The following is a 25,880-nucleotide window of genomic DNA, read 5'->3' as shown; positions in this document are numbered from 1 at the left end:
AGGGAGTAAATATCCACTATCTTTCTTGGCAATAGATTTTGCCCCTTTTTGTGCAACAGAGGAGCCAACATGACAACAACTTTATATCCAAGTGTGCAACGGTCACCTCCAGGCTAGACTACTGCCACTCACTCTACGCGGGGCTGCCCTTAGGCCTGACCTGGAAGTTACACCTGGTCCAGAACGCAGTGGCACGTGTCCTTATTGGAACGCCAATTTGAGCACACATTCATCCTGTGCTGTGCCAGCTGGACTGGCTCCCAGTGGAGTTCTGGATCCAGTTCAAGGTGTTAAGCTTGGTGTTCAAAGCCCTTCATGGACTGGGACCTGCATACCTGTGGGACCGCCTCTTCCATTACGTCCCCTGCAGGGCGTTGCGCTCTGCAGACAAGCAACTCCTGGTGGTCCCCAGCCCGAAGGACATCCGTCTGGCCTCGACCAGGGCTCCAGCCTGGTAGAACGCTCTCCCGCTGGAGATCCGGGCCCTGCGGGACCTGTTACAGGCCCACAGGGTCTGTAAAACGGAGATGTTCTGCCAGGCCTTTGGCTGAGTGCCAGTGGATGTCCCCCTTCCTCCACCTAAAACCACCACTTTTTCTGGGACTGCCTCCGGCCACTTGCTATGCCCATATACGGACTCCTAAATATTTATTTAAATAGCCTGTACCTGAACTATTTTAATGACTCTTTTGAGATTATTATTGATTTTATGGTTTTGTGATTGATTCGTTGTGTTTTGTGAATGTTTAGCCGCCCTGAGCCCATTTGTGGGGAGGATGGGGTATAAATCAAATCAAATCAAATCAAATCAATCAATCAATTTATATTTGCACGAGAGGAATTTCTAGATTCCACTGCATTAAATCTAAAAAGATGACTATTCGAAAATATTTCTAACACTGCAGTCCTAAATGGGTTTACTGGCTTTTCTATTCTTTTGAAAAGAGACTGCAGTGTTTTGATTTATCATCCAGTTCAGTCCACATGGAATTAGTGCACATGTGCAAGGCTATTAATGAAAATGATATGAAAAGAAAAAAAATTGTATTTAAATGACCATTTCAAGATCAGCTTTCCACAGTGACATGGGATTTGGGGAAAAGGACCCACCCTTCCCTTCCGAGAGCTCAGGGTAGTTTACGTGGGTTATTTAATGTTGTCCTTTCACCAACCATGCGAGTCAGTTTAACCTAAGATATAATGACTTGTCTTAGAGCTTCAGGGATGAACAGAGATTTTAATTGGGGTTTCTTCATTCAAAAACAGCCATCAAGAGATTGGCCAATGAATTCAAAGGACAAATCCAGTCTCTGCAGCTAGGACAGTCTGAAATGACAACCAAGCATTGGTTGCTATAAAAAATTGTAGTTCCCTGCCTTATTTGCTTTAAAATATGGTCCTAGGAACCAAAAATGGATTTTAAACATACTACAGACAATACATAAAATGTTATTTAAGTAAGTCAAAGAGATCAGCGATAAAGACAAATGTGTTTATGTACGTATTTAGAAAACTCGCTTAAAAAGTTGGCTTGCGGAAGCAAATGAGTACAGGACCTAAACAAACAAGCAGCCATGTTCAGGACAAAACGAGGCCAATTAGGAAGTGTTCAGTAACATATGTTGACTTCTGGGAAATGTACTCTACTGAATTTCAAGTGGGCTGACATATTTTCCCTTCCGTTTTCAAGGCTGGTTTACAACAGGGTTTACTTTCCCAAGCACGGCGTTGAGTGGCGTAACGGAATGTTCAAAAGCAGACGCACTCCAATATAGTGACCTACTCTAAGGATTCTCAAGCACACATGGAGTTCCCCCCCAATCTCATTCACTTAAATGGTCTATTGTGGATACACAGCTTCAAGAAAGACTTTTCAACAATTGGGAAGCCACTGTAATGAACACTTACAATGTCATTCTAAGTAGGTCTACTTACAATCCTGAGGCAAAGGAGCTGTCAAGTCATAGCTGTCTTATGGCGACTCCTGCTAGGGTGTTCAAGGCGAAAGACCCCTGGTCTTCTCTGGAGGTCTCCCATCCCATTACTAACCGGGGCTCACCCTTCTTAGCTTCCAAGGTCTGACAAGACTGGGCTTGCCTAAGCTATCCCGGTCAAGGCACTCAGAATCCTACTCAAGCCTAGTCAATGTGATTACTCCCAGGAAAGTGTTCTTAGGATTGCATTGAGTGACGGCCAAACTACAAGTGACGAATGACACAGGCTGGACACTTGCCAGCTTCCCTCAAGTTTTGATGGGAAATGTAGGCAGCTTGGCGGAATGTTGGACAAGTGACAGTTGAAAAGGCCATTGGACAGCAGTCGGAGAGCCAAGCTGCAAGACCAGGACGCCTACATTTCCCATCAAAACTTGAGGGAAGCTGTCAAGTGTCCAACCTGTGTCAGGCGTCACTTGTAGCTTGGCCCTGAGTCAGCAGAGAAAGCCACCGAAGGTAGACGACCTCCATGAACGCACCAGAGGATATACAAGGACTGGGGCAAAAAGGTTTTTAAAAACCCACTCAGATATTATCTGGATTATATTACCCTTAGCTTCTGATTAAGGCAAACAAGACAGCAAACTAGAAGACAAAATCAGATTTATTATAATCGTCTGAAATGTATGATGTTTATATGAGACCAGGATAAATATGTTCTTCGGAAGCAATAATGCTTTATGACCCGGCTTTCCTTTATATGAGTGATGTTAACAGAAAAGAAAGCAAAAGTGGTTTCTTGCTATACCTCGCGACGTAAGAAGAAAATTGTTTGCTCTGGTTTCATTTTAAATTATGCATCCTGGAAGAACTCTTCAGCATGAGAAAATGGGTTGCTATTGTTTGTTTAATTTATGTAGCCTGTAAGAACACTTCAGCATGTTTTATGGGTGTAGGGAATTGGTTTATTCGTACCTCATCTGTGTTGTAGATAATCTGCAGGCCAGATGATATCATTTCAACCAGGTAGAGGAGGAACAGCGACACTGCATTTATCTGAAGCCGGGAGGAGGGGGGGGGGAGAAAAAGAGGATAAAATGAGCTCTTGGTGAAACAAATATCCCTTAAAGTAAAAAAAAAAATCTTACATCCAGATGTTGTTTTCGTGTCTCTTCTTTAATAAGACGCCCCATGGTCAACTTGTCAAGAACAGAGGTGATTACAGGGAAACTGACAGTGGGAGTGAGAACAATCACAGCAGATACGGAATTATTGTGCGCCCTTGTCCACCAAATCTCCAAGCTTCAACCTGGATAAAAGGCATTGGTTTGCTTTATAATGGACTCTCTCCTCTCTATGTAAAATCTACATCAGGATCCAGCAACCTTTTTTTAATTAAAGAGGCAAACAATATGAAAATTCAGAGCAGGAGATCAACAAAGAGCCAGTATGAAAAATCTCATTTGTGTAACTGAAAATAATAATAATACTATTTCACTTTATTGACAAGAGACGTGAAAATTAAATAATCTATAAGCCTTCCACAGTTCAAACGCTGGTTGTTGAAAGTCATTTAGTAGGAAGGGGCACACATCAGATCTCACAAGATGCACACAGGAGCACCTGTACAATGGCTTTAATGCACGGCAAAAATCTGCACATGGCTCATACCTGCCTTACTGACAACGGTTCACTTCTATCACTTCCTTTACTATAAAGCATCTCTAAGAAGCCCATAAAAATATTTGCCTTCCCTTCATATACTGGTGTTTTTTTAAAGCATCTACCACCTACTCCTCCAATATATGTAAAGATGAATATCTGAGTTCATACTGAACCGCATTCAGGTCTGGAGCCATAGCTGCCGACCCTCTGACCTACATGATATTAGAAAGCACAGAAATAATGAAAACTCCTCCAACTAGTGCTGCTTGCAACCGCTCCTACCGCATCTATTTTTTTAAAAAAGATTTAACTGCAGTTTCAAGCAACAATATTTATATGGTCTAAATACTTATTTCTCCCTTCGCCATATTCTCCAAAGCTGCTGGCAAGTGAAACATTTCTTCAAAATGCAAAAAGCCAAGAATAGAGCAGCATGAAGGGAAGTAGTCAGATTAATCATCTTCTTGGCATTTGAACTTCTAAGATTTAAATCAGATTTACAGGGGGTGGGGGAAAGGGCATCTGAAACAGAAGATCAGATAGATTTATGTGTGTGAAGCCCAACACCTTGAGAACTCTATGGTGGGGGTGACCATTCTGGCGAATATCATGTACTTCCCTACTGCTTTCTTTCCCCTCTGGATTATCATATACATCCGTTATATTGACTCTGAGGTTCAGGGAAAACCACGTTCACAGCTATTACCAATCAAAAGAGCCACATTTACTTCCACCCCTGGCATGAAACCCAAACCTGAGGGAGGATCACAGCTTTTATGTCCCTTCAGCAACAGCTATTTCAAGATGGCGACCAACTGTCAACCAAACGCCACAGGGCAAGGGTCTTGCCCATTTTCCTCAAGTTTGAGGTAGAGCCCCCAAGGGGGAGTGGTGCCCAGAAGAGCCACACATGGGTCTTAAGGCCCTGACTGAGTATCACTGGTTTGCTTTCTGAATGATTGAACCCCCCTGCTGTGGGAACTGAATCTCTGCCTGGCACCTCCACGGATAGGCAGCTACGTTCAGCTCTGCTTTATCCTCTCACTCTAGCACTTTGGCCTTTTGCCTCCCCTTCTTGAGCAGAACATATTTGCACAGTATGGAAGTATGGGTACTTGGGAATACTTGGCTCCTGATATCGGCGTTCTGGTATATTATTATTGCCTTATCATCGCTGAACGCTTGATATGATGGTGACGGCTTGAGTTTGCTAATTCTCCAGACCAGCTGCTTGTATTATATTTCCACTCATTAAAATTTGTTTGATTCCACTTTGCCTGAATTTTGAGTATTCCTTCCAGGAGAGCAGGGAAGCTCGTCAAGGGAAGGATTGAGTTTGTCAAGGGTAGTGTCACCACCTTATAGCCGTGTATGAGGCATTGCTCAGACACGGGGGCTCCCTTAAGCAGGAAAGAAAACTTAAATCAGCAGCGCTTTAACAAAGGAATGACAGCTGGCAGAAGGAAATTTTCTTTTTTACGCTCAGGCTATTTTGGTGTGGCGTTGGGCTGAATTGGAAAGTGGGTCAGAACCACACTAACACAACTCTAGGGTGCACAAATCTCTCTGTTCACAGACAGTTAACAAAGCAAAAGACTTTTTTTCATGTGGGAAATCCTGTTTTCATTTATTAACCTGTTAATTTCATCAACATTTATGCGGTATCACCTCCCACGTTATCCCACCTAGCCCTGTACTAATCTTTCTGGATATCTGGACTGATTCCACTATACCACACCAGAGGGACTTAATACGCACACTCCTGAACGCTGCCAAGAATGCGATTGCAATCAAATGGAAGTCACCTGTCCCCCCGGGCCTGCACATGTGGTACAGGATGGTGTGGGACCATCTTATAATGGAAAAAATAACTGACAGAGTACAACTTATTACAAACCCAATGAAATCTTCTGACTTTGCTGCCAAGTGGTTCCCTTTCTTGGATCATCTAGCCAAAAATGAGTTGTTAGCATCGCAGCTGCCCTTTCAGGAAATCATACAACCAGAAGTGTGAGGTCGGGGGGCCATTGTGATACTAGAGTAGTCGTGTTAGCTTGCTCATGAGATGTAGTTCAACTAATACCCTTTCCTGTACTTTCGCAGACAGTGTAATGTATGTTAGAAAGAATATATATACCGGAAATAGTTTCTTATGTCCCGGTTGTACTATGGAAATTGTTTTGTGTATTGTTATCTGGTATGTTCTCCTGCAGTTGATATTGTTATGACTCGTTGTTAATAATAAAAGTCTTTAAAAAAAAACATTTATGCAGAAGTATGCAAGTGACAGCTCTGGCGACAGCACAAAGACGGCATGTAGGGGTTATGTAACAGGCAAAGCATCCCCATTTCCCACCTAATAAACAAAACATTTATCCAGCCTCCTGCAGAGGGAAGTATTCATTTTAATCAACTCGTTGGCATTTGAATGTGTATGATTCAAATTAGATTTATAGAGGAGAAAATGAGTTGTTTTCTTCTTCGGTTTCTATAGCAGGCGGCAGGATTAACCGCCGTAGCATTTCCCTGCAAAGCACTCGTGCCAAGGGAGTACATGGCCGGATATTGACAAGGAAATACAACACACCGCAACACAACTATTTTACAATGTACTATATTATACTATGCTTATTCAAAAAGCCTATTCACTCGGTGATACGCAAATAATTTCAAATTACTATTTCTATTTCCCGGATAATTGCGTAACAGTGCAATTCTATGCAGAGTTACTCCGTAATCCCCCTGATTTCAATGGACTTAGACTGGAAGAACTCTGTACAGAATTATACAGCAAGACTGCGTGCACGAGGAGTATTTTTAAATAATTGAACGGATGTTCCTTTTCCCTATCGCGGCAACCACTTTTGAATGAGAGAGAAAATGTAAAAGCGCTTTCTCTGGTGTTCAACTCTGCTGTTCAAAGAAAAGAGAGTAAAATATTCCATGGGAGCCCTCAGCTGCATCTGTAATAGTTGATGGGATCCTGACTACAGCATGGAACCACGTCAGGGATTTTTCTGAAAACTGTCCTTAGCTTTGCCTTTTCTACAAAGGGATTCTTTCTTGAGGTGCATCAGAAAACCGTAGGCAGGTAAGAAGGGCAACAGTGATCAATAAACAGGAGGCCTGAGCCTGAAGTGAGGCATTTGATTAAAGGTAGACTCTACACCAGAAACCTCACATTACTGTTCCAGGTCCAATCAATGGGCTGGATCGAACCACTCAATCTCATCCAATTCCACCCCCACCCCTACTGTTTATTTATTTGCCTCGTTTACAGTCTGCCTTTCTCACTGAGACTCAAGGTGGATTACACAGAGTAAGCCAAGGCAGTCAACGGGATCGACAGCAATGTAATAGGATTACGGCTGCAGAAATCTATACCCAGAAGAAATCTGAACGATTACCGCTCCAGTGTCACATGGCTTTTGTCCACGTAGGTCTCCTGATCCCAAGCACCCTCTTTTTGGGGTGGCTGAAGGGAGTCAGCTCAATACCTGACATATGTAGGCTACGGTAGTAAGGAAACTGCAGTTTTAAGTTACAGAACCATGTGCCATCAATTCAAAAATTTGATCAGCAGTAATGGGGATCCATGGAATCCTTCCCATTAACTAACAGCTTTCCCCCCACTATATGAGTTAAACATGGCTAAAACTAAGGCGTCCATCGTCAGCAGCTGTACATTTCATTTATAATAACAGTATAAATGCAAAGGCTTTTTTTAAATGCCAAGTTTGTGTACTGCCATGCTTCAAAGAAAACATTTTTATTACTGTGCTGATTTTTTTCAGTCATACGTACAGCATGGAGTCAGGCTACAAAAGAGTTTGCTATTGTTGGTATTGTATAGCAGAAAAATCAATTTACCAAGCTCCGTAGTTTTGGCACGTCTTTAAAGAACATCAAGCTTTAGGCAAGCAACAAGGGAAAATGACATTGCTCCAAGCCGGCCAGTCTCTGAGAAATACTTAATAAACTTTTTTTATTTTTGGTACCTGAAGATGTCCGTATTCCTCGTGAGAAAAAACCTCATCCCCAGTGTGGGCACCAAAAACTGAATGGAGGCATTTGGAGGGCTTAGGGTCTTGCTTATATTGTTGTACCTTTGGGGAGGAAATAAGAAAAAGCAGAAGATAAACATCAGGCACAATCCTAAACAAACATATACACGGTTAGGCCTCTATCTGTTTGGTATAGTAGTTAAGAGTGGTGGGACTAATCTGGAGAACCGAGTTTGATTCCCCACTCCTCCGCTTGAAGCCAGCTGGGTGACCTTGGATAAGTCACAGCTCTCTCGGAGCTCTCTCAGCCCCACCCACCTCACAGGGTGATTGTTGTGAGGATAATGATAACACACTTTGTGAACTGCTCTGAGTGGGCATTAAGTTGTCCTGAAGGGCGGTGTATAAATGGAATGTTATTATGAGTAGTAGTAGTAGTAGTAGTAGTAGTAGTAGTAGTAGTAGTAGTAGTAGTAGTAGTAGTAGTGGATGTGAGGGCGATCTGGCTACGACATCTGTCACCCCATTGATCGCCAGGGTTGATTCGGCTGATCTGGCTGGCTAGGCGGGTGTCCCCTTCCTCCCTCACTGCTCCATGTGCATCCCTCACAAAGCTGCGTGCTCGGTGGAAGAGGACAACCATCCCAGATAGAAGGAGTGTACCATTCTTCGGTCAAGGGTATACAATAGCTGCGCTCCCCTGCTAGAACCTCCAAACAAGCTCAAATGGACCTTGTAGTAGTAGTAGTAGTAGTAGTAGTAGTAGTAGTAGTAGTAGTAGTAGTAGTAGTAGTAGTAGTCAGGGCTTTTTTTCTGGGAAAAGAAGTGGTGGAACTCAGTGGGTTGCCGTTGGAGAAAATGGTCACATGGCTGGTGGCCCCGCCTCCTGATCTCCAGACAGAGGGGAGTTGAGATTGCCCTCCGCGCTGCTGAGCAGCGTGGAGAGCAATCTCAACTCCTCTCTGTCTGGAGATCAGGGGGCGGGGCCACCATCCATGTGACCATTTTCAAGACGTTCCGGAACTCTGTTCCACCGCGTTCCCGCTGAAAAAAAGCCCTGTTTTTAGTAGTATTAAGTCATATGGACTATGTTAGATGAATAATACTGGAATATAACGTATTGAAGAGATCAGGCCTATATTTCTTCAACCTCAGTCTCTTATTTTGAGCTAGCACAAATCATGTTGCAGGCCATTCTCTAACATAAGCTTTATTCCAGGTAGGTCACATGGGATTCTTAAATCCTATCATGTTGGTGGACTAGAAGGTTACCTCTCTACTGCAACAGAAAACATGGCTTTGTTTAATGTTTCTGGGGTTCTTTTTTCATACTACAAGCAAACACCTGTTTTCATGGGGCTGTTCAGACATCATTTGCCTCTGGGGTTCTCCCTGAAGAGTGATCTGGAGTAGATCTTGGTCTCCCACAGGGTGAATTCCCCTGCTTGTGGGGATGAATGAACAACCAAATCTGGAGTTATTTGAATGCTGCCTCTCTGGTGATTCTGGAAGGTTAATTCCTCTTTCCCTCTAGTGAGGGTGTATGGAGAAAAGGCAGCTCGAACTCTGCTTTGGGTCTCTCTTCAAAGAGAATACAGGGGGACATAAAAACATCCCAACAAACCTTGTAATCTACTCATAACCTAGAACGGCTCATTTTTCTCCTCTCCAGACAGCAGCTGCATAAAAAATGTATGACCTTTGATGGAGTCCCATTATCTGAGTGGTTTACCTCATTAATTTTAGCCTGCTGGTGAAAATTAGTAATTTTGCTACCATTTAGAGAGGCTGCAGTCTTTGCGAGAACTGACATCAAAGCTTTGTCATCAAAGTCAGGAACAGTCATTCTAACCCATCAATCTTCATTGTTTTAGCACAGACCTAATGCAACTTCATTAACTATCAGAGCGTATACAGCAATATCTATTGTACATGTACAATAAATAGAAAAGGGTTAATCTGACCAACTATATCCACTATCAAAATAAATTTAAAAGATCTACAAAGGTATAACAACATTGTAAAAGATAACAATTAAGGCAAACTCAATACTCACTATTGCCTAATACCAAACATTAGGATGCAGAACTGACCCTTGGAGTTGGAGAAAAGTAGATCTAATTTAAAGTCCAGTCTCATCTCTGTAATGTTAACATGTACCAACTGTTTGCTAACATTGGACTATAGGCATGGCAAAACCTCTCCCACTGCTGCTTTGGACTGATTTTATTTGCTGCTACTATTGCTAAGGTAAAGCAAGGGCTGTGATAATTCCCTCTGCCCTGCCTTTAACAAAAAACTTATTTTTTCCCTAACTACTTCTAGTCTTTAAGCATGATTCCTACTTTGCATGCATAGATTACCAAATCCCTTTAGAAATACATTAAGTACAACTACCTCCACACCCAAGAAAGTGTACAAACTTATATTAACATAAGCTGCTGCTCTTATCCAAGTCAGATCACTGGGCTATCTAGCTCAAACTACTGGGTTGGAGCCGCCCATCCCTCACCTTCAAGAACTTTTCTCCAACTGAAGTGGTTCTTCCTCCAATGGAAGAGCCACTTAAGCTGGAGGAAGACTGCAAGCCAAAGGGAAATACTGATTATAAATATTTTAATAAATGAATACATTTTGCTCAGCGGAATGGTAGGAGGGGATGGGATCCAACGCACTGTAAATGACAGCGGCTCTTCAAATTCTCATGAGGCGAAAGTTCTTTGTCAACAACTGCTGCCTGAGATCCTTCAACTGAAGAGACTGAACCTGGGACCTTGTACATGACTGCAAGAAGCATACCCCTAAGCCATGGCCCTCTTCCCTAATTTTTTTGGAAGATATACACCCCTTCCCTCTACACTTTGTGTGGACATGTATGAAAACAGAAATTGGGCCCTCTTGCACCCATAATGGACCAACAAAACTCAACCTTCTGCAGCTGCAGCCTGTTGTCTCGGTACATTCCTGGTGGTGGAGAGTGCCCTCAAGTCATAGCTAGAGACTAGCAGAGGTGGCTTTTCTATTGCCTGCCTCTGCAACCCTGGTCTTCATTGGAGGTCTTCCATCCAATTACTGACCAAGGCTGACCCTGCTAAGCTTCTGAGATCTGATAAGATCTGATAAGATCGGGCTCACCTGGGCTATCCAGGTCAGGGCCTATTCCTAGTATCACTGAACTAAAACAGATCTTTCTTTACCAAACACACCACAGGTAAAGATATTGTCTGATAAATAACAACCCGTCACTCTGTCATTTGCATCTATCCTCAACATACACAAGATCAGGGCATGAAAACTGCACGTACTATAGAAAGGGAATACTAACGACAAAGAGATGAAAGTTATTTTTTTTAAAAAAAGAGGAATGAGGCTTTGAGTGGCTGAAACTATTAAAAGACAACTAATTTAAAAACACTAAGTGAGAAGACAAGCTTGATAAACTTCAGTGATTAAGAGGGGATGCTATTGGGAATTAATGAAAACATTACAGCATTCATATACAATAAGAAAAGTCATTCAGCATCCTTTTTTCTGGCTAGCATGCACAAAAGCAAATAGACTTCTAGGGAGTAATTTCCTAAGCTAAATTAGAAATTGAATTCTAAAAATTCTCTTACACATTTCATGACTTCTTCTGGACATTTAAAAATATCTGGTGTAAAGGATACAAAGAGCTTGGCTGAAAAATATTTGACCAAACTGCCATCAAACATTTGATGGATATCATGATAGAATATTTTGCAAACTTGTTGGAAATGAACTCCTGTAGCCAGAACTCTCTTGTGGGCCTCATCTTTTAATGAATACAATCAGAGTAGTTAGCCGTGTTAGTCTGCAGTAGCAAAACAGAAAAGAGTCCAGTAGCACCTTTAAGACTAACCAACTTTACTGTAGCATAAGCTTTCGAGAACCACAGTGCTCCTCATCAGATGCATCTGATGAAAAGAACTGGTGGTTCTCGAAAGCTTAAGCTACAGTAAAGTTGGTTAGTTTTAAAGGTGCTACTGGACTCTTTTCTATAATGAATACAACGTTGTTGTTTGCTTTTGCACTACTAAAGCTGCAGTGTTATGTACTCTTATTTGGGAGCAGGTATCCGAGTCACTGGGACTGACTTCTGAGGAGAATGTAGCAAATAATCAATAATCAATGACAAGGTTTCCAGCTCTCATGCCATGGGGGGAAATTTTGGAGGACATGCAGTCTTTCTAGTACTCACAAAGCAAAATAGGAACTGCATGGTATTCAGATAATTTCCCACTCCCTATAACTCATTCTTTCTTTCACCAGCTGTTGTTTTCCCAATGATCATAAACTCCTTACAACTTCTTCCACTATCTTACTGATATATTTTGCTCTTCTGACAAAGGGACTAAGCTGCGAGGATAAAGGGAGATAGCCCCTTTATAAATCCCCCTGAACTCACTACTGAAAGGGGAGAGTGCAAACAAATAAACTGCAAAGGTGTGGGTCAATAAATCATCCTTGTTTGTTTATTTATTTGTTTTTCTTATTTGCTGTGAATTCTCTAGTGTGGCATTGGTTATCATAAGCCAACTAGGCTTATCGTGACAGGCGGAATTTAGGGTCTGATCAGTCAAAGCCTGAAAACTAAGATTAAAGAAAACACTGCAAACCACAACATGTAAAAACCAGTGGGGGAACATTTTAACCTTCCAGGACTTAGGACATTCAGCGGCTGACCTAAAAGTAGCAGTCATCCTGCAGAGGAATTTCAAAGGGAGATTTAAAAAGAGAGGCTGCTGAATTGCAACTGATAACAAAGCTCAAGACTATGCATCCACCTGGATTAAATCAAAACATGTACTTCCTTTCCCATTACCAACACTGATTTCTCCACACCACCCCTTTGCATACCCACAGTGCCGGATCTAGTGTTGCCTGCGCCCAGGGCAACCCAAGTCTGGCCCCCTGCGCACAGCGCGTGCACTCCTGGCACTACGTGATGACGTCACTTCTGTGACAACATCACACAGGGGCGGAGCATGCAACTAGTGCGGCAAGCCAGCTGCCCCAGCACACCGTGTGCTGCAGAGGCCGCCTGTGCCATTCACCTGCCCCGCTGAGGGGGCAGCTGGCTTGCCGCGTGCTCCCTGTCCTGCAGGGCAGGCGAATGGCGCGGGCGGCCTCCCTCCCTCTGCTCAGCTGCCCACACTGCTGCCGGCGCACTCCTGGCGGCTGTGCCCAGCGCCCCCTCTTTGGCAGCACTGGGGGCAGACTACCCCCCCCGCCCCCCTCATCGATCCGGCCATGCATACCCACCCTATCCAATCACACCTGCTACTGTCATTCACCGGCTATCATCATTTACCTGCTATTGTCGTTTGGCATCTGAAATCACTCCACTCACCAAGATATAAGGACAGATGGACTCACATTCTAGCTATATCAGAAGAAGAGAGCTGTGACTCACGAAAGCTCATACTCTACCACAAAGTTAGTCTTATAGGTGCTACTGGACTCTTGCTCTTTCCTACTGCAAACTTGTTCACTTTCCACTTACAATTAAGCAAAGCCAATTCAAACCACCTTTAGTCTCAAATGCCCAAGCATTTACAGAGGCCGCATAAGTAAAATGAAAATATTTTAAAAACTGTGTAACTATAAGGTATATTAGATTACTTACTCAGAAAAAAAATAAATCCATCTGATATGGGGATAAGAGTTGGGTTTTTATGCTTCGGCACTATAAATGACTGGCACCATTAGCCTAACTAGTTACTTCTTTGTACTGCAGAATGAAATTACATCTACTGTAGCATAACATTTGAAAAGATCTTTCTTGATAATGATGTGCCGTGTCAAACCTCAGTAGACAAATTATAGGCTTGTTAAATAGCTTCACCATCAACTAATGAATACATTCGCTCTCCTATTTGTTATCATTTTAATGCATTCTCTTCTTGGCACAAAATTCCCCTGCTAGCTGCATGCACGCATATTTCAAACGGTGAACCTGCGTCCAGGGACATGTGAGAAGAAAACCTAAATGGGCTGGAACCAAAGGTATCCTTCCACAAGCAGAAAGTGGCTTCTGATCACCAAAGGGCTCTTTTCCACTTAGGGTGCCGTTCCAAATAAAGGAAACTAAATCCGACGATGATCTCCTATTTGCACGAGAGCTTGTGCAAGAATTTATGCAACCTATGGAAGCCCTGTGAGAACTCTTTGTCTAGTGGTTTCCCATCCTTCCACTAGATATTATTTTATACTCTGCCAGTACTTTTCCTCTTTGACTTCCCCTTACCTCCGGAGAGTATTTATGTTAGCGCACTTTAGTGTTCTTCCTTCTGCAGTACTGCATGGGAGGTTTTAAAAAATTCCTTACTCCACAAGGTATTGTGCCTGTGGCTTAAGAGATATAGAAAGTACTGAACATGTTCTCCTGTACTGCTTATTGTATTGCGATATTCGCACCGTTTATCCAGGGCCAGATCGACAGGAGGGCAGGGGGGGTAGTCTGCCCTCGGCGCTGCCAAAGAGGGGGCAGTGGGCGCAGTTACCAGTCCCGGGAGCGCGCGGGTGGCAGGACAGGGGGCGCGCTTGCCACGCACCTCTGTCCTGCGGGGCAGGCGAATGGCACAGGCGGCTTCCCAGCCACTTGCGCTGCTGCCACCAGCTCCGTGGCGTGCTGGGACAGCCGGCTTGCCGCAGGGCGGCACACACCGCCCTGCATGATGATGTCACCAAAGTGACGTCATCGCACAGAGCCAGTAGATCTGGCCCTGCGTTTATCTAGAACCTTTGCTTCAAAATCATGATAGTCCATCGGATGACAGTGAGACACGCCTTCTACTATCCCACACATAACCCTGGGATCACTGAGTCTGTGGCTAAATTTCTTTGTTGTGCATCAAAGAGGAGAGGAATGGTTTAAGTGATGGGGCCAGGGATGTTCCTTTCAGTCTCCTTGCTGACTGTGCATAGGTATGTCCTGTTATGCCAATAAAGGTATTCGATTTTATACTCTGCCTTTCTCCCCTATGGGGTCCCAAAGTGGCTTACATTGTTTTCCTCTCCTCCGTTTTATCCCCACAACGAGCCTATAAAGTTGGGTTAGGCTCAGAATGTGTGACTGGCCCAAGATCACCACCGAGCTCCATGTCAGAATGGGGTTTTGAACGTGACTCTCCCAGTTCCTCGCCTGGCACTCTCATTACTGCACCACAGTGGCTCTCGTATATATGGAAATGAAACTCGTGGGAAGGGGCAGGGCATGGCCTGAAAGCACGTGATGGAACAACCTTGCGGAAGCTAAGCAGGTCTGGAACTGCTTAATACCTACATGGGAGACCACGAGGGACCTATGAAGGCCACCCTGAACTGCAAGGAAGAGAGGCTGAGTATAAGTGAATGAACAAGAAGAAAGAAGTACTTGAGCTAGTTCGCACAGCCATGCTGGGAGAGCTGGCCAGATTACTCTACTTTTAAAACTATGGGGCAGCTGCCAAAATGGCCACAGTGCTCCCACCTCCTGGACTTCATTAGCTTCCAGGCTGAATTGGATCAGTCTAGGGTAGGTGAAAAAGAGATCATGCAACACCTTTGGACCAGGATCCAAACAACTCCAGTCTTGTGTGCCATTCACCCACCCTGCTTCCAGCAGAACGGTGCTGAACGGTTTGTGATGTGTCATGTTTCTCCCACCCGCCCCAGACTGAATAAGTGCAACACTTTGTCACCTCTAAAGCAGCTCTTTTTATGCTGAGACAGGTATCTGTGGAGAAAACGGCTGTGACTCAGTCTGCTTCTGACAAAACGCTACTCGGAAAATAGATTTTAAAGCGTATTATACACAAATATTCTCTCTATGTTTCATCCAATCATAACAGATTGCCAAGACTGACCCTTCGAGAAACAAGCTCCAACTTAATTACGAGAAAAACCGAGAGCTTATATAAAATAAGGAAAAGAAAGCTCCTCCATTTGTGAAGAGCAAGACGGGATTCTCTTGGGGAGCCAGGCTCATAAATAACCTCTCTATCAAAGCTGGTTACACAGTATCTTGTCATATGAGTCTGCACAGAAAAGAGACAGATACCTTATTTAAAGGAGACCATGTCACACTGAATTTTTTTTCCACTGAACAGAAAAATAAAAAAAAACAGGTCAAGCAGATAATTCTTTAAATAACTTGATCTCAATGCTGCCTTAAAATCTCCAAGCCATTCTTGAAAAGGTTAATGTGAGTAATTTTTATTTATTGTATTTCATTTCATTTATATCCCCCTTTTCTCCCCAACAGGGGCATAAACTGGCTTATGTTTCGCCCATTCTCCATTTTATCCTCACAACAACCCTGTGAGGCAGGTTAGGCTGGACGTGCATGACTGTCCCAAAGTCATCCAATGAGCGTCCATGGCAGAGTGAGGATTTGAACCTGGGTTTCCCATATCCTAGGTTGACGCTCCAACCATTACGCCACAGTGTCTCCGAACCAATATGACCAATGCCTTTACAAAAGACAGCTCAAAATGATATGTTACTCTTATTTATGTCATTTACAGTCCACCTTTCTCACTGAGACTCAAGGCGGATTACATAGTGTGAGACCAGTACAGTCAATTTCAGGGACTTTCCCATAAACAATGCCACTGGGTAAATAAACACAATAGCATTAGCAAGAATGCGATACTCTTCAAGGGGTTGGATCAAAAGACGCCCTTCCAGATGTGAAAAGTATTTTCCACTCACCAAATGGTTGTTTTAAAATAGTAGTAGTAGTAACTAATAATAATAGCACTTATATACCGCTCTTCTAAGATTAGAGCCCCACTCAAAGTCAGTATTATTATCATCCCCACAATACAGGAGTGGCTCACCCAAGGCCACCGGCTGCGCTCATGGCAGGAGTGAGAGCCGAACCAGCAGAGTGCTGACTCATAACCCAGCTGCTTAACCACTATGCTACAGCAGCTCTCTGCAGCAATGTACAGTTCCAAACAGTGCGGTCCAACTTAGGCAAAAACACCGTGTACTTGAGGAGCTTGTTCACAGGAGCAACGTAACAACATGGGAACTGCGCAACTGAATGAAACGGCCTGCTCCCTCTGTGACTGTGGCAAGTGAGATCTTGCAGGTGATCTCACACAAGTCTCTTGCTACCATCACACGCCACTCGCGTCACATTCAGTTCTTCTGGTGCGAGTCAGCCTCTGATATATTGTCAAAACCAACTCTGTAGCTTCTAGGTACATCCCAGTGCTTCTCATGAGAATACCAACTTGCTATGCCATTGTAATACCAGTGAACTTCTATCAATCATAGGCCTTCTAGCTAGTGAACTTCTATCCATCATAGGTTCCGAGAATAATTAAAAGCAGGAATTTTTGAAATGAATTCAAGAGCTGGCTTACAGTGTCAAGCGCATTTTCGCTGCAGCTTTGAAATTCCTGGAGCCTGGGAATGGATCTTTTCTATCTGGCCACAAATGTTGTGGCATTACAGCCAATGCCCCTTTTAATTTGATTCCTTCTCGGAACATTTTAAATGCTGACAATTAACCTAATCCTTTAGAATTAAGTGCGTGCTTGTGGTCCATGCTGCAATGTTTTTACCTTATCAGCCTGGCGCATGTAGCAGTAGAGAATCCCTCGCATGCATTTTATAGCAGAATGCTCCAGCTCATGGGTCCTTCCTTTGTCATCATCGATGCGCCTGGGTGGGAGAGATAACCCCAGAAACAAATTGGAAATGCATTCACAAGAAACTTAAAAGGCACCAGCAGCTCTTTTCTTGATAATTAACTATTAAGAATGTGTTATATAGTGGCCCCAGCTATCTCTGATACTCTCAAGCCTCCTCTGCTTGGCCACAGTCACGCCAATAGCTTAAAAAACCCCAAAACTTCACATCGAGGCTGTGGAGAATAAAGTCAAATAAAGGTTGCATACATACTTGGAACCCCAGAATCAATTTTAATTTTTCTCTCCTTTTCCAAATGATTTTGAATTTGCTGTGAGTTTTAGAGAAAGTACACACCTGTCATCAAACTCGAAAGGCAAATGAGTTGCCGATCTGAAAACTGACAGTGACATATTGGTACATCTGTGGTGGTGGTAAACTAAACAGCGTTTAGTGTGCAGAACACTTCACCTGTTTTACTCCTTGCTTTTCACAACAGCAGTGCAAATAAGAACAAACCTATTTGAGAGCCAGTTTGGTGTAGTGGTTAAGAGAGTGGGACTCCAATCTGGAGAACCGGGTTTGGTTCCCCATTCCTCCGCCTGAAGCCAGCTGGGTGACCTTGAGTCAATCACAGCTTCTAGGAGCTCTGTCAACCCCACCCACCTTACAGGGTGTTTGTTGTTGTGGGGATAATAATGACATACTTTGTAAACCGCTCTGAATGGGTGTTAAGTCGTCCTGAAGGGCGGTATATAAACCGAATGTTGTTGTTGTTGTTACTACTACTACTACTACTACTACTATATTTCTTTCATGCCAGTACATCCTCTGGTAGTCCTGCCAAAGTCTTGCCCCTGTCTCTTTAAGAGGCTCCGCCCACTTTGTGGACTTCAATGACATCACAGCATTACGGATTGTGATCCTGATGAAAGCTTTAAGGCTGACAGAATTCACTTTACTACACTAGCAGTATGTACTACGAATAAATGTCTTCAAGATTCTGGGGTATATGTGGGAAAACAAGGTTTGTAAAGGCATACAGCTCTACGCAACCCAGTCCTTGCTCCTTTCGGCTACAGATCCTGCTAAAAATTAAGTGCATGGTCAGCTTACAAATGGGTCGGAAAGGAGAAATCCAAAATGACACCAGGAAATCTGCAACATGTGGAACCATGGAGACCTGTGGAACCATGGCCCCAATTCCGTGTGCACTTACTTGGAAGTAAAGTCCATTTAGAAAAGTGAGAATGATGTCTGAGAAAACATGCATGCCGATCTGGCTCTATGTCATCTATAGTGGCTATCATGCTGCGCAAAAAGCGATTATTGAACGTGTGTGTGTGCGTGTGTTAAAAGCACAGGAACAAAATCAAACATACACATTCTGGAAGCTGACATTTCCGACTTGTAATTAAACTAAATCCCCTTCGGTGGTGCTCTGCAGGTTAAAGAACATTTGGGTTTTGATTTGCAGTGACTAAGGGAGTTTCAGACAAAGAGCTGTCATTAAAAAATGAACAGGGAGGCTTTTAAAGGTGAGTCCAGTAAGGGAGAAAAATTCTCTGGAAATCAAACGGGTCGCAAATGAATATTTGAAGAAAAAGGTAGCTGATAACAGCTATGCAAGCTTTCAGAATAACAAAGGCTACCATCGAAACTGGGCGGGGGAAACAGACTAGAATTCGGTGAAACAAGTCGTTCAGAGAAGAGATCATCTGAACTTGATGGGAAAATCTGTGCATGAAAATGAAATTATAATTAGCTCTTCAAATGAAAAACTAGCGGAGCTGCGCTCCAAGAAGGGGGGGGGGGGGGGGAGGGAAATGATCTCCCCACTGTGTGATGCTGACTGGAAGGAGGGAGTAAATTATTCAGCATTCCCGTGTCATTTTTCTTCCCTCATAAATATATCAGTTAAACTAACATCACCCTCCTCCACGCCGTGCATTCGAAAAATAATGCAGACTCCGGTAACCCTGGGGAAGCGATGTTTTGAAGCCGATAAACACTTTCAGAATTAATCATGAAGGAATAGCGGGACATTACTCCCAAAGTGCTTCACACCTGATTCTATAGGGTGCGTTCTGGCTGACCCCTCAGTTGCTACAAGCCGGTTTGCTCCTGCCAAGGCTGAGCAGATATCTGAACTGAGATCTTCTGCAAGCTGCTCGTGAATGATATTTTGGCTGGGAATTTGTTTTATTTTATTTATTTTCAATTTATATTCCGCCCTCTCCACATTTCCAGCAGGCTCAGGGCGGATTACAGACACATACGGTTAAAATATATAAACGATTATTATAAATTAGTAACCATAAAAACATCCAAAATTACTACACTAGTTAAAATACATATAAACATGAACATAGCAGCACAACTAACCAGCCTAAATCATCTCCAGAGCATCTTTGTAGTACAGCCTGCCTGACGGGGAGGGCGGTCTAGAAGTGTAATAAAATAAAATTAAAATTAAAATAAAAGATGATTTAAATGGGGGGTATTTGTGGTGGGGAGGGCCCAATCCGGCCAGCCCCCCCCCCCGCCTAGCACCGCCCATATGCCTGGCGGAACAGCTCCGTCTTGCAGGCCCAGTGAAAGGAATGGCTGGAATCCTTTCAAAACAGATACGTTACAGAAATATGTAGAAGCCAAGAAACTGCAGACCGGACGCATCCAGGGCCCCTTGCACACTATCTTTGTGGTTTGGAAACTGCTGTGATGTAATTCCTACATGTTAAAGAGAACATCTGGAACCACGGGACGTCCGGAACGACCCCCACTGCGGCTTGTGTGCATGCCAGTATTTCTGCAGCTTCTTGAAAAGGTAGAACGGGCATGGGTGGAATCTCAACAGTGTCCATGCACAGGGCACGGCATCCGTAACCTGAGAAGCAGGTATGCTGCTATTTGAAACCTGCAGCAGAAATGTCAAGCAACGCTGACTTTGTCAATAAGGCTCAGGCCTCTGAAACAGCAACATGGAAAAGGACATGCTACCCCTCACTAAAAAGTCCTGGCAGAGAGACTGGAAACTGCAAAACGAGCAAGCTGCATTCAAACAAGTAACTGCAACCATTTAAAAGGAAGCAATAACGCAGTCTGAAGAATGACAGGACCAGAGGGGCTAACTCTGAATACAAAGTCGCACCTGAATTCCAAAAATGGTCTGTGTGTAGCTTCTGAAAGCAAGGGCACCCTTCACAGAGCATGAAGGTCAAAGCCGTTTAAATGAGAAGATGGGAGAGTTGGAAGAAGAAATTATGTCCATAAAAAGGACATGCAGAATGGAACAGAATATTTAATCTAAATGCCAAGCTAGAGCTCCCCAAACTATGTATGCTGATTTTGAACACGGAACATAAAGTATAAATTCAAACAATGTCAAATGAAGCTGTGTATTATATTAAAAGAAACAAAAAGCCTCCTTTAAGTCTGAGCATATTCTGCAAAGATACCACGAGAGAGATCTTTTTTTAAGAAAGAACTATCAATACCTATGTTTCTAGCAGGGAAAATGAGATTTACAAACCCTTCAACTATTTCTAGGAGGGCTGAAAATATGTGCCATAAAAATTTCAAATTCCTCAAAACAAAATCCTATGGTACAATATGATTAATCCTATTAGAATAACATACATAAATATTCCTAAAATACATACTTCACCAGTTAGGTGCCAGTTTGGTGCAGCAGTGAAGAGTGGGAGGACTCTAATCTGGAGAGCCAGGTTTGATTCCCCACTCCTCCACTTGAAGCCAGTCACAGCTCTCTCAGAGCTCTCTCAGCCCCACCCACCTCACAGGGTGATTGTCATGAGGATAATAATAACACACTTTGTAAACCGCTCTGAGTGGGCGTTAAGTTGTCCTGAAGGGCGGTATATAAATTGAATGTTTTATTGTTGTTGTTGTTACGGGTTTAGAGGTCTGGGGCATACAGAGATGTTACCCAATACAGTAACATTCTTGACAAAGTCACCGGCTCCACTCTCATGACTGCATAAAGTGGTTCCAGCATGCTGCACAGGATTCAAGTTTGACCAGCTATAGGCAGAACTTCAAGCCTGCAGCATAGAGGCGGACAGTTACCCTGAAACCCTTGTGCAGCTTCATTATAACACTGACTTCCACACCATACTCTGCACCCATGGAGGTGTGTGTGTGTGCGTGCGGGGGGGGCGTACTCTGGTTTGAATTAAAGCACTCCTTGCTTTACAGGTGAAAAGTATACTTTTATTGAACACCAGTACACTGCAAAATTGCTGCTGATTTTAAAGTACTCCCCCATTACTATGGCAACACTGCACTGTAATGAATCCTTCTACCGCTACAATTGCTCATCATTTATAATTTAGACAGTTTCATCATATTTAATTATGCAATGTACTAAAGTATCATACATTAATTATTCCGCATTTATTTCTGATTTTATCCTGGATGCGTTCATCTTGCTGCTCAGCTTGAATTTTATTCATTTATTTCAGAGCAGGAGAACCACTCATATTATCCAATGAGCCAAATTACAGCAAACTTTCATCCACATGGAGTTAACAAAACTACTTTTATTCATCTCCTCACTGGTGGGGTAATTAAAAGGAAGGAAGGAGGTTAGGCTGTGAAAAATCATGTGGAAGGATGGGGGGGGGGGAAATAGATGTAAGAATTCCAACGGAGCAACTTTAAATAGTGCTTGTACAGATAAGGGGATGATAGCAAGAGGAAGAGAAGCCCTCATGTTGGCACATCAGCTATGAGATGAAGAAGAAAATGGCTTGGATCCACATATGAGCATGTACGGTGGTGCTCGTGCGAGATCTTGTGCAACACCTAGCACTCCCCGGCTTTTATTATCATTGGTTGTTCAAGACCATGCATAAGTGAAAACACAAGTGGGGATACCATAAATTTGACTTAGCACAACCCCCCCCCCTAGGGGTCCATTTTTTTTGTTATTATGTATTATTTCAGTGAATAGATACTAACAGTACAACTATCATGTGGGGGGGGGGGGCAGGTCCTTGAAATTTTTTGATGTTAGAAAAAGGTCCTCTTGCTCGAAAAAGTTGACTTAGAGCACGAGGCTACATCTGCCTTATTCTGGTGTTTCTTCTTGCGCAAGAGCTCTAGCTCAGGTCGAAATTTTGCACTGGATCCAACCCAATGTTGTAAAACCAACTATTTTTCCAGATGGCAGGGTTGCCTGGCTCATCTGACATGGGGAGCTGCCAAGCGGAACCCTGCATGTAAGCAGCGATAATTAAGGTACTGCAGTGAGCTGCATGTTTAGAGGAAGGGGTGGGTGGGAAGGGGGAAAGACGTATCTACACAGCAAACAACGGAACGTATTATGGGAGACAACATAGCGGGAGGGCCTAGAGAACTGCAGGATCAGAGGAATTTCAAAGGGAGATTAGAAAGAGAGACTGCTGAATTGCAATTGATAACGAAGCTCAATCTGGATTGAATAGAGACCTAGGCTTCCTGTCTCATCACCAATGCTGATTTCTCCACATTCATCACCTCTTTGCATACCCCACCTGCTATTGCCTGCTATTGCCATTCACCGGCTATTGTCATTTACTTGCTATTGTCATTCAGCATCTGAAATCACAACACTCTCCAAGATATAAAGACAGATGGACTCACATTTTACCTGTATCTGAAGAAGTGAGCTATGACTCATGAAAGCTCATACTCTACCATAAATTTTGTTAGACTTATAGGTGCTACTGGACTCTTGCTCTTTTCTACTGCTACAGACAGACTAACATGGTTACCCATCTTGATCTATCTGCAGGATCCCAGTTAGACAGCACAGCATCTTGAAGGGCCTGCTCAGGCCGCCTAACCAGGGGCCAAAAAGGGAACAGATTTAAGAGAGAGAGCAAGTTGTGGACCACTTTCTTTAGTAGGGTTACTCCACCCTTCGTAATAAATTTTGGAGCTATAAACACTGAGCTACAATTAAAGCTATCCTAAAACATATTTACATTCAATGACAGAAAACAAAAGGAAGAAAAACCTCCAGCCGCAAGAGAAACCATTCTTTTTGTGGACGTGGATTATTTTAGGACTAAATTACCACAAATTCTCACTTATGAGACTCCCTTGAATCAGTTGCGCGTGCTCTCTCTCTCTGATTCCAGCAGATGCCACTCAAGTGTCTTTTCCTAAGCTACTTACTTTCATTATTTTGCTCCAGACAAATGTTATTAAACAACATACCCCTTCCTAACATGACACTTGAATTACATGCTGCATCAGAAGCCCAGTACTGATGGAAACATTAGTTGCTAAAAAGAAGATTTCTCAACATTAACATAATGAAATGGTACAGAAACCATCATCCTTCCTATAGGAGAGGAACTCACAGTGGGAGGTGGCTAGATTTACAGGGCAGTGCCGAGAAGTGAGACGAACTACACAAGGGCACGTCTGCAGTGGATAACTATCTGTAAGGAGGAGCAATGGACTTTCTGAAATTCATAAAGAGTGGAATCTGTAGAAAAGCTTGAGAAAAGCACAGGTATGGCATTTTAATCACCAGCACTGGGAACACAGTCCTGTTTGTAAAAAAAAAAAAGGAACTCTACGCTCCAAAAGAGATGGTGGGGGAAATGCTTTCCAGTAACCATGCAAATAGTTACTCGCCCGGCAGCTGGACCACAAAGTGTTTAAAATGCTGCTCTTTTTAGACCGTAAATATCTAACGACAGGCAGGATATTCCAACCTTCTTGTGGACCAGAATCAGCAGATTTCTTGCAATGGGCCATACAAATAACACACGATCCCACTTACCGATATGCAAGCGCCAAAGCCCAGGCACACGCAGCGCAGTACAGACTGTCATGTACTTTTGCCCTCTGGTTGTCACCAAAAGTTTTTGTGGGAAAGAGACCAGTGGTTGGGCTTTGGTACAGCAACACTGTCGATTTGACTGTCAAGAGAAAACAAATCGAATCAATTCTTGCATCCTCCATAGCTTAAAAGGAACATTTTCATTTCAAGGCAGTCAATAAATATAGAAAAAGCAAACAACGGAGCAGAAAGAAAACACACCAAAAAAAAAAAAAAACCCACCCCAGGATGTTTTTTACAATTCATGCCTGTTTTTCAGCTGTTTTTCCTTTCTGCCTTTTTGCTTTGGGATTCCTCTTCCTCGAAACATTTGCTAACTGAATTTGTTCTAGACCATGTCTACATTATAAACTGCACTTTTACCTATTATAGCTTGCCCTCGAGGGACCTTGGGGTCAGTAATTCAATGGGAAACCAAGGAAACGATATCATAGAAGCCTCGGCGCTAGAAATAAAAATTCTGTCTCTTGGGGATCATGGGTGCACAAAAGTGATCATTTTGCTATATGTCTGGAAGCATTTCATCTACAGATGGGGGGTATTCCTGACCACTTCTCAGAGCCCATCCATTCCATTTTAAGCATTATCCTGCCAAATAGCAAGGCTCATGGAAGGTGCCCTGCAGCTGGGCAAAATCAACAGCTGCCCATAGATGCGCTTTCTCTGTGGGAGCTCCCATCTCACGGAATGGCCTGCTTAAGGAGGTCAGGAAAGCTCCAACTCACCCGGCTTTCTACTCAGATTATATGGCTGTGTCATAAGAAATAGCTCAAAGAAATATGCTAGTAAAGGACAGGAACTACAGACTGTGAGTCTCTCTACACAAGACATCTGATGTGTGAAGAATACATGTTGGGAGATGCAATGGTAGCAGGGAAGAGTAGTTTAAAAAGACAGAGTTGGCGGCAGGGCAAAGGCTTTGCTACACGCTGGAGCTGTGTGAAGGGGCTGTGAAAGGCCAGAAGGGAAGCTTCAGCCTATTATAATCTCTCCAGATCCAAGCCCAGCTCTGGAAGGCAGCTCCAGCCCATTGCCATTTCTCAGTACCCTCTGGTTCTGATCCCACACAGTTTTAGACTGGAGAGGTGAAATTGACAGTCTTCAGGGAGGAAGAGAAAATTAACAAACCCTCTGAGGAGTGATCTCTGCCAGCTCTGTCTCTTTAAACTATGCTTCCTGGCTAGCACTGCATCCCTACACTTGACAAACGCCGAGGCGTCTCATGTAGAGAGACTCTGTGTTTGGCTTTATGCTTGCTGTCAAATTTTCTGCTACCATAACCTACTGTATCTGTTTACCGAATGTCCTAATTGTTGATCATACTGTATTTTGCTCAGCAAATGTCCTAGCTGTGAATTATATTATATTCACTTGCACTGTGTAATCCACCTTGGATCTCAGTAAGAAAGGTGCACTATAAATAAATAAAAACATTTTAACACCTTGAGACCTTGAGTGTGGTGTGAAAAACACCTTGAGTGTGGTGTGAAAAAAGTGAAACTCAATCCAAGATGTTTTCCTCTTCATTACAATTAACAGGTCTGCTACATTAAGTTGCACCACGGGCTTCAATGGTGACAAACCTCTCCAGTTGGTTCTACCAGTTTTATTTCTTCCTTCTGTCTCAAAGGCAGAACAATCTAAAGTCATGGTGCTGGAAAGATTTAACTGTACCAAGTTTATAATGCTGCACCTCAACTACAAATAAGAATTAATGTGAACTAGCATAATGGCAAAAACTGCATATTATTACCCAAAAAAGGCCTCTTATGT

General features: G+C 43.2%; 1 protein-coding gene across 4 annotated transcripts in view; it reads right to left on the bottom strand.

The window, feature by feature from the left end:
• The window catches only part of PHKB (phosphorylase kinase regulatory subunit beta), a 142,096-nt gene that overhangs the window by 93,424 nt on the left and 22,792 nt on the right, over positions 1-25,880 (bottom strand). For all 4 annotated transcript variants that reach the window (XM_055000356.1, XM_055000355.1, XM_055000358.1 and 1 more), the window contains 4 exons: positions 24,048-24,186; positions 17,182-17,281; positions 7,598-7,705; positions 2,910-2,990 (listed from right to left, as the gene is read on the bottom strand). In XM_055000356.1, the coding sequence (XP_054856331.1) occupies positions 2,910-2,990; positions 7,598-7,705; positions 17,182-17,281; positions 24,048-24,186 (428 nt within the window). The remainder of the gene's footprint in view (positions 1-2,909; positions 2,991-7,597; positions 7,706-17,181; positions 17,282-24,047; positions 24,187-25,880) is intronic.

Source organism: Eublepharis macularius, chromosome 16, assembly GCF_028583425.1.
Source record: "Eublepharis macularius isolate TG4126 chromosome 16, MPM_Emac_v1.0, whole genome shotgun sequence".
Taxonomy (NCBI): domain Eukaryota; kingdom Metazoa; phylum Chordata; class Lepidosauria; order Squamata; family Eublepharidae; genus Eublepharis; species Eublepharis macularius.
Note: the sequence above shows the minus strand (reverse complement) of the source record. Positions and strands in the feature narration are given on the sequence as shown.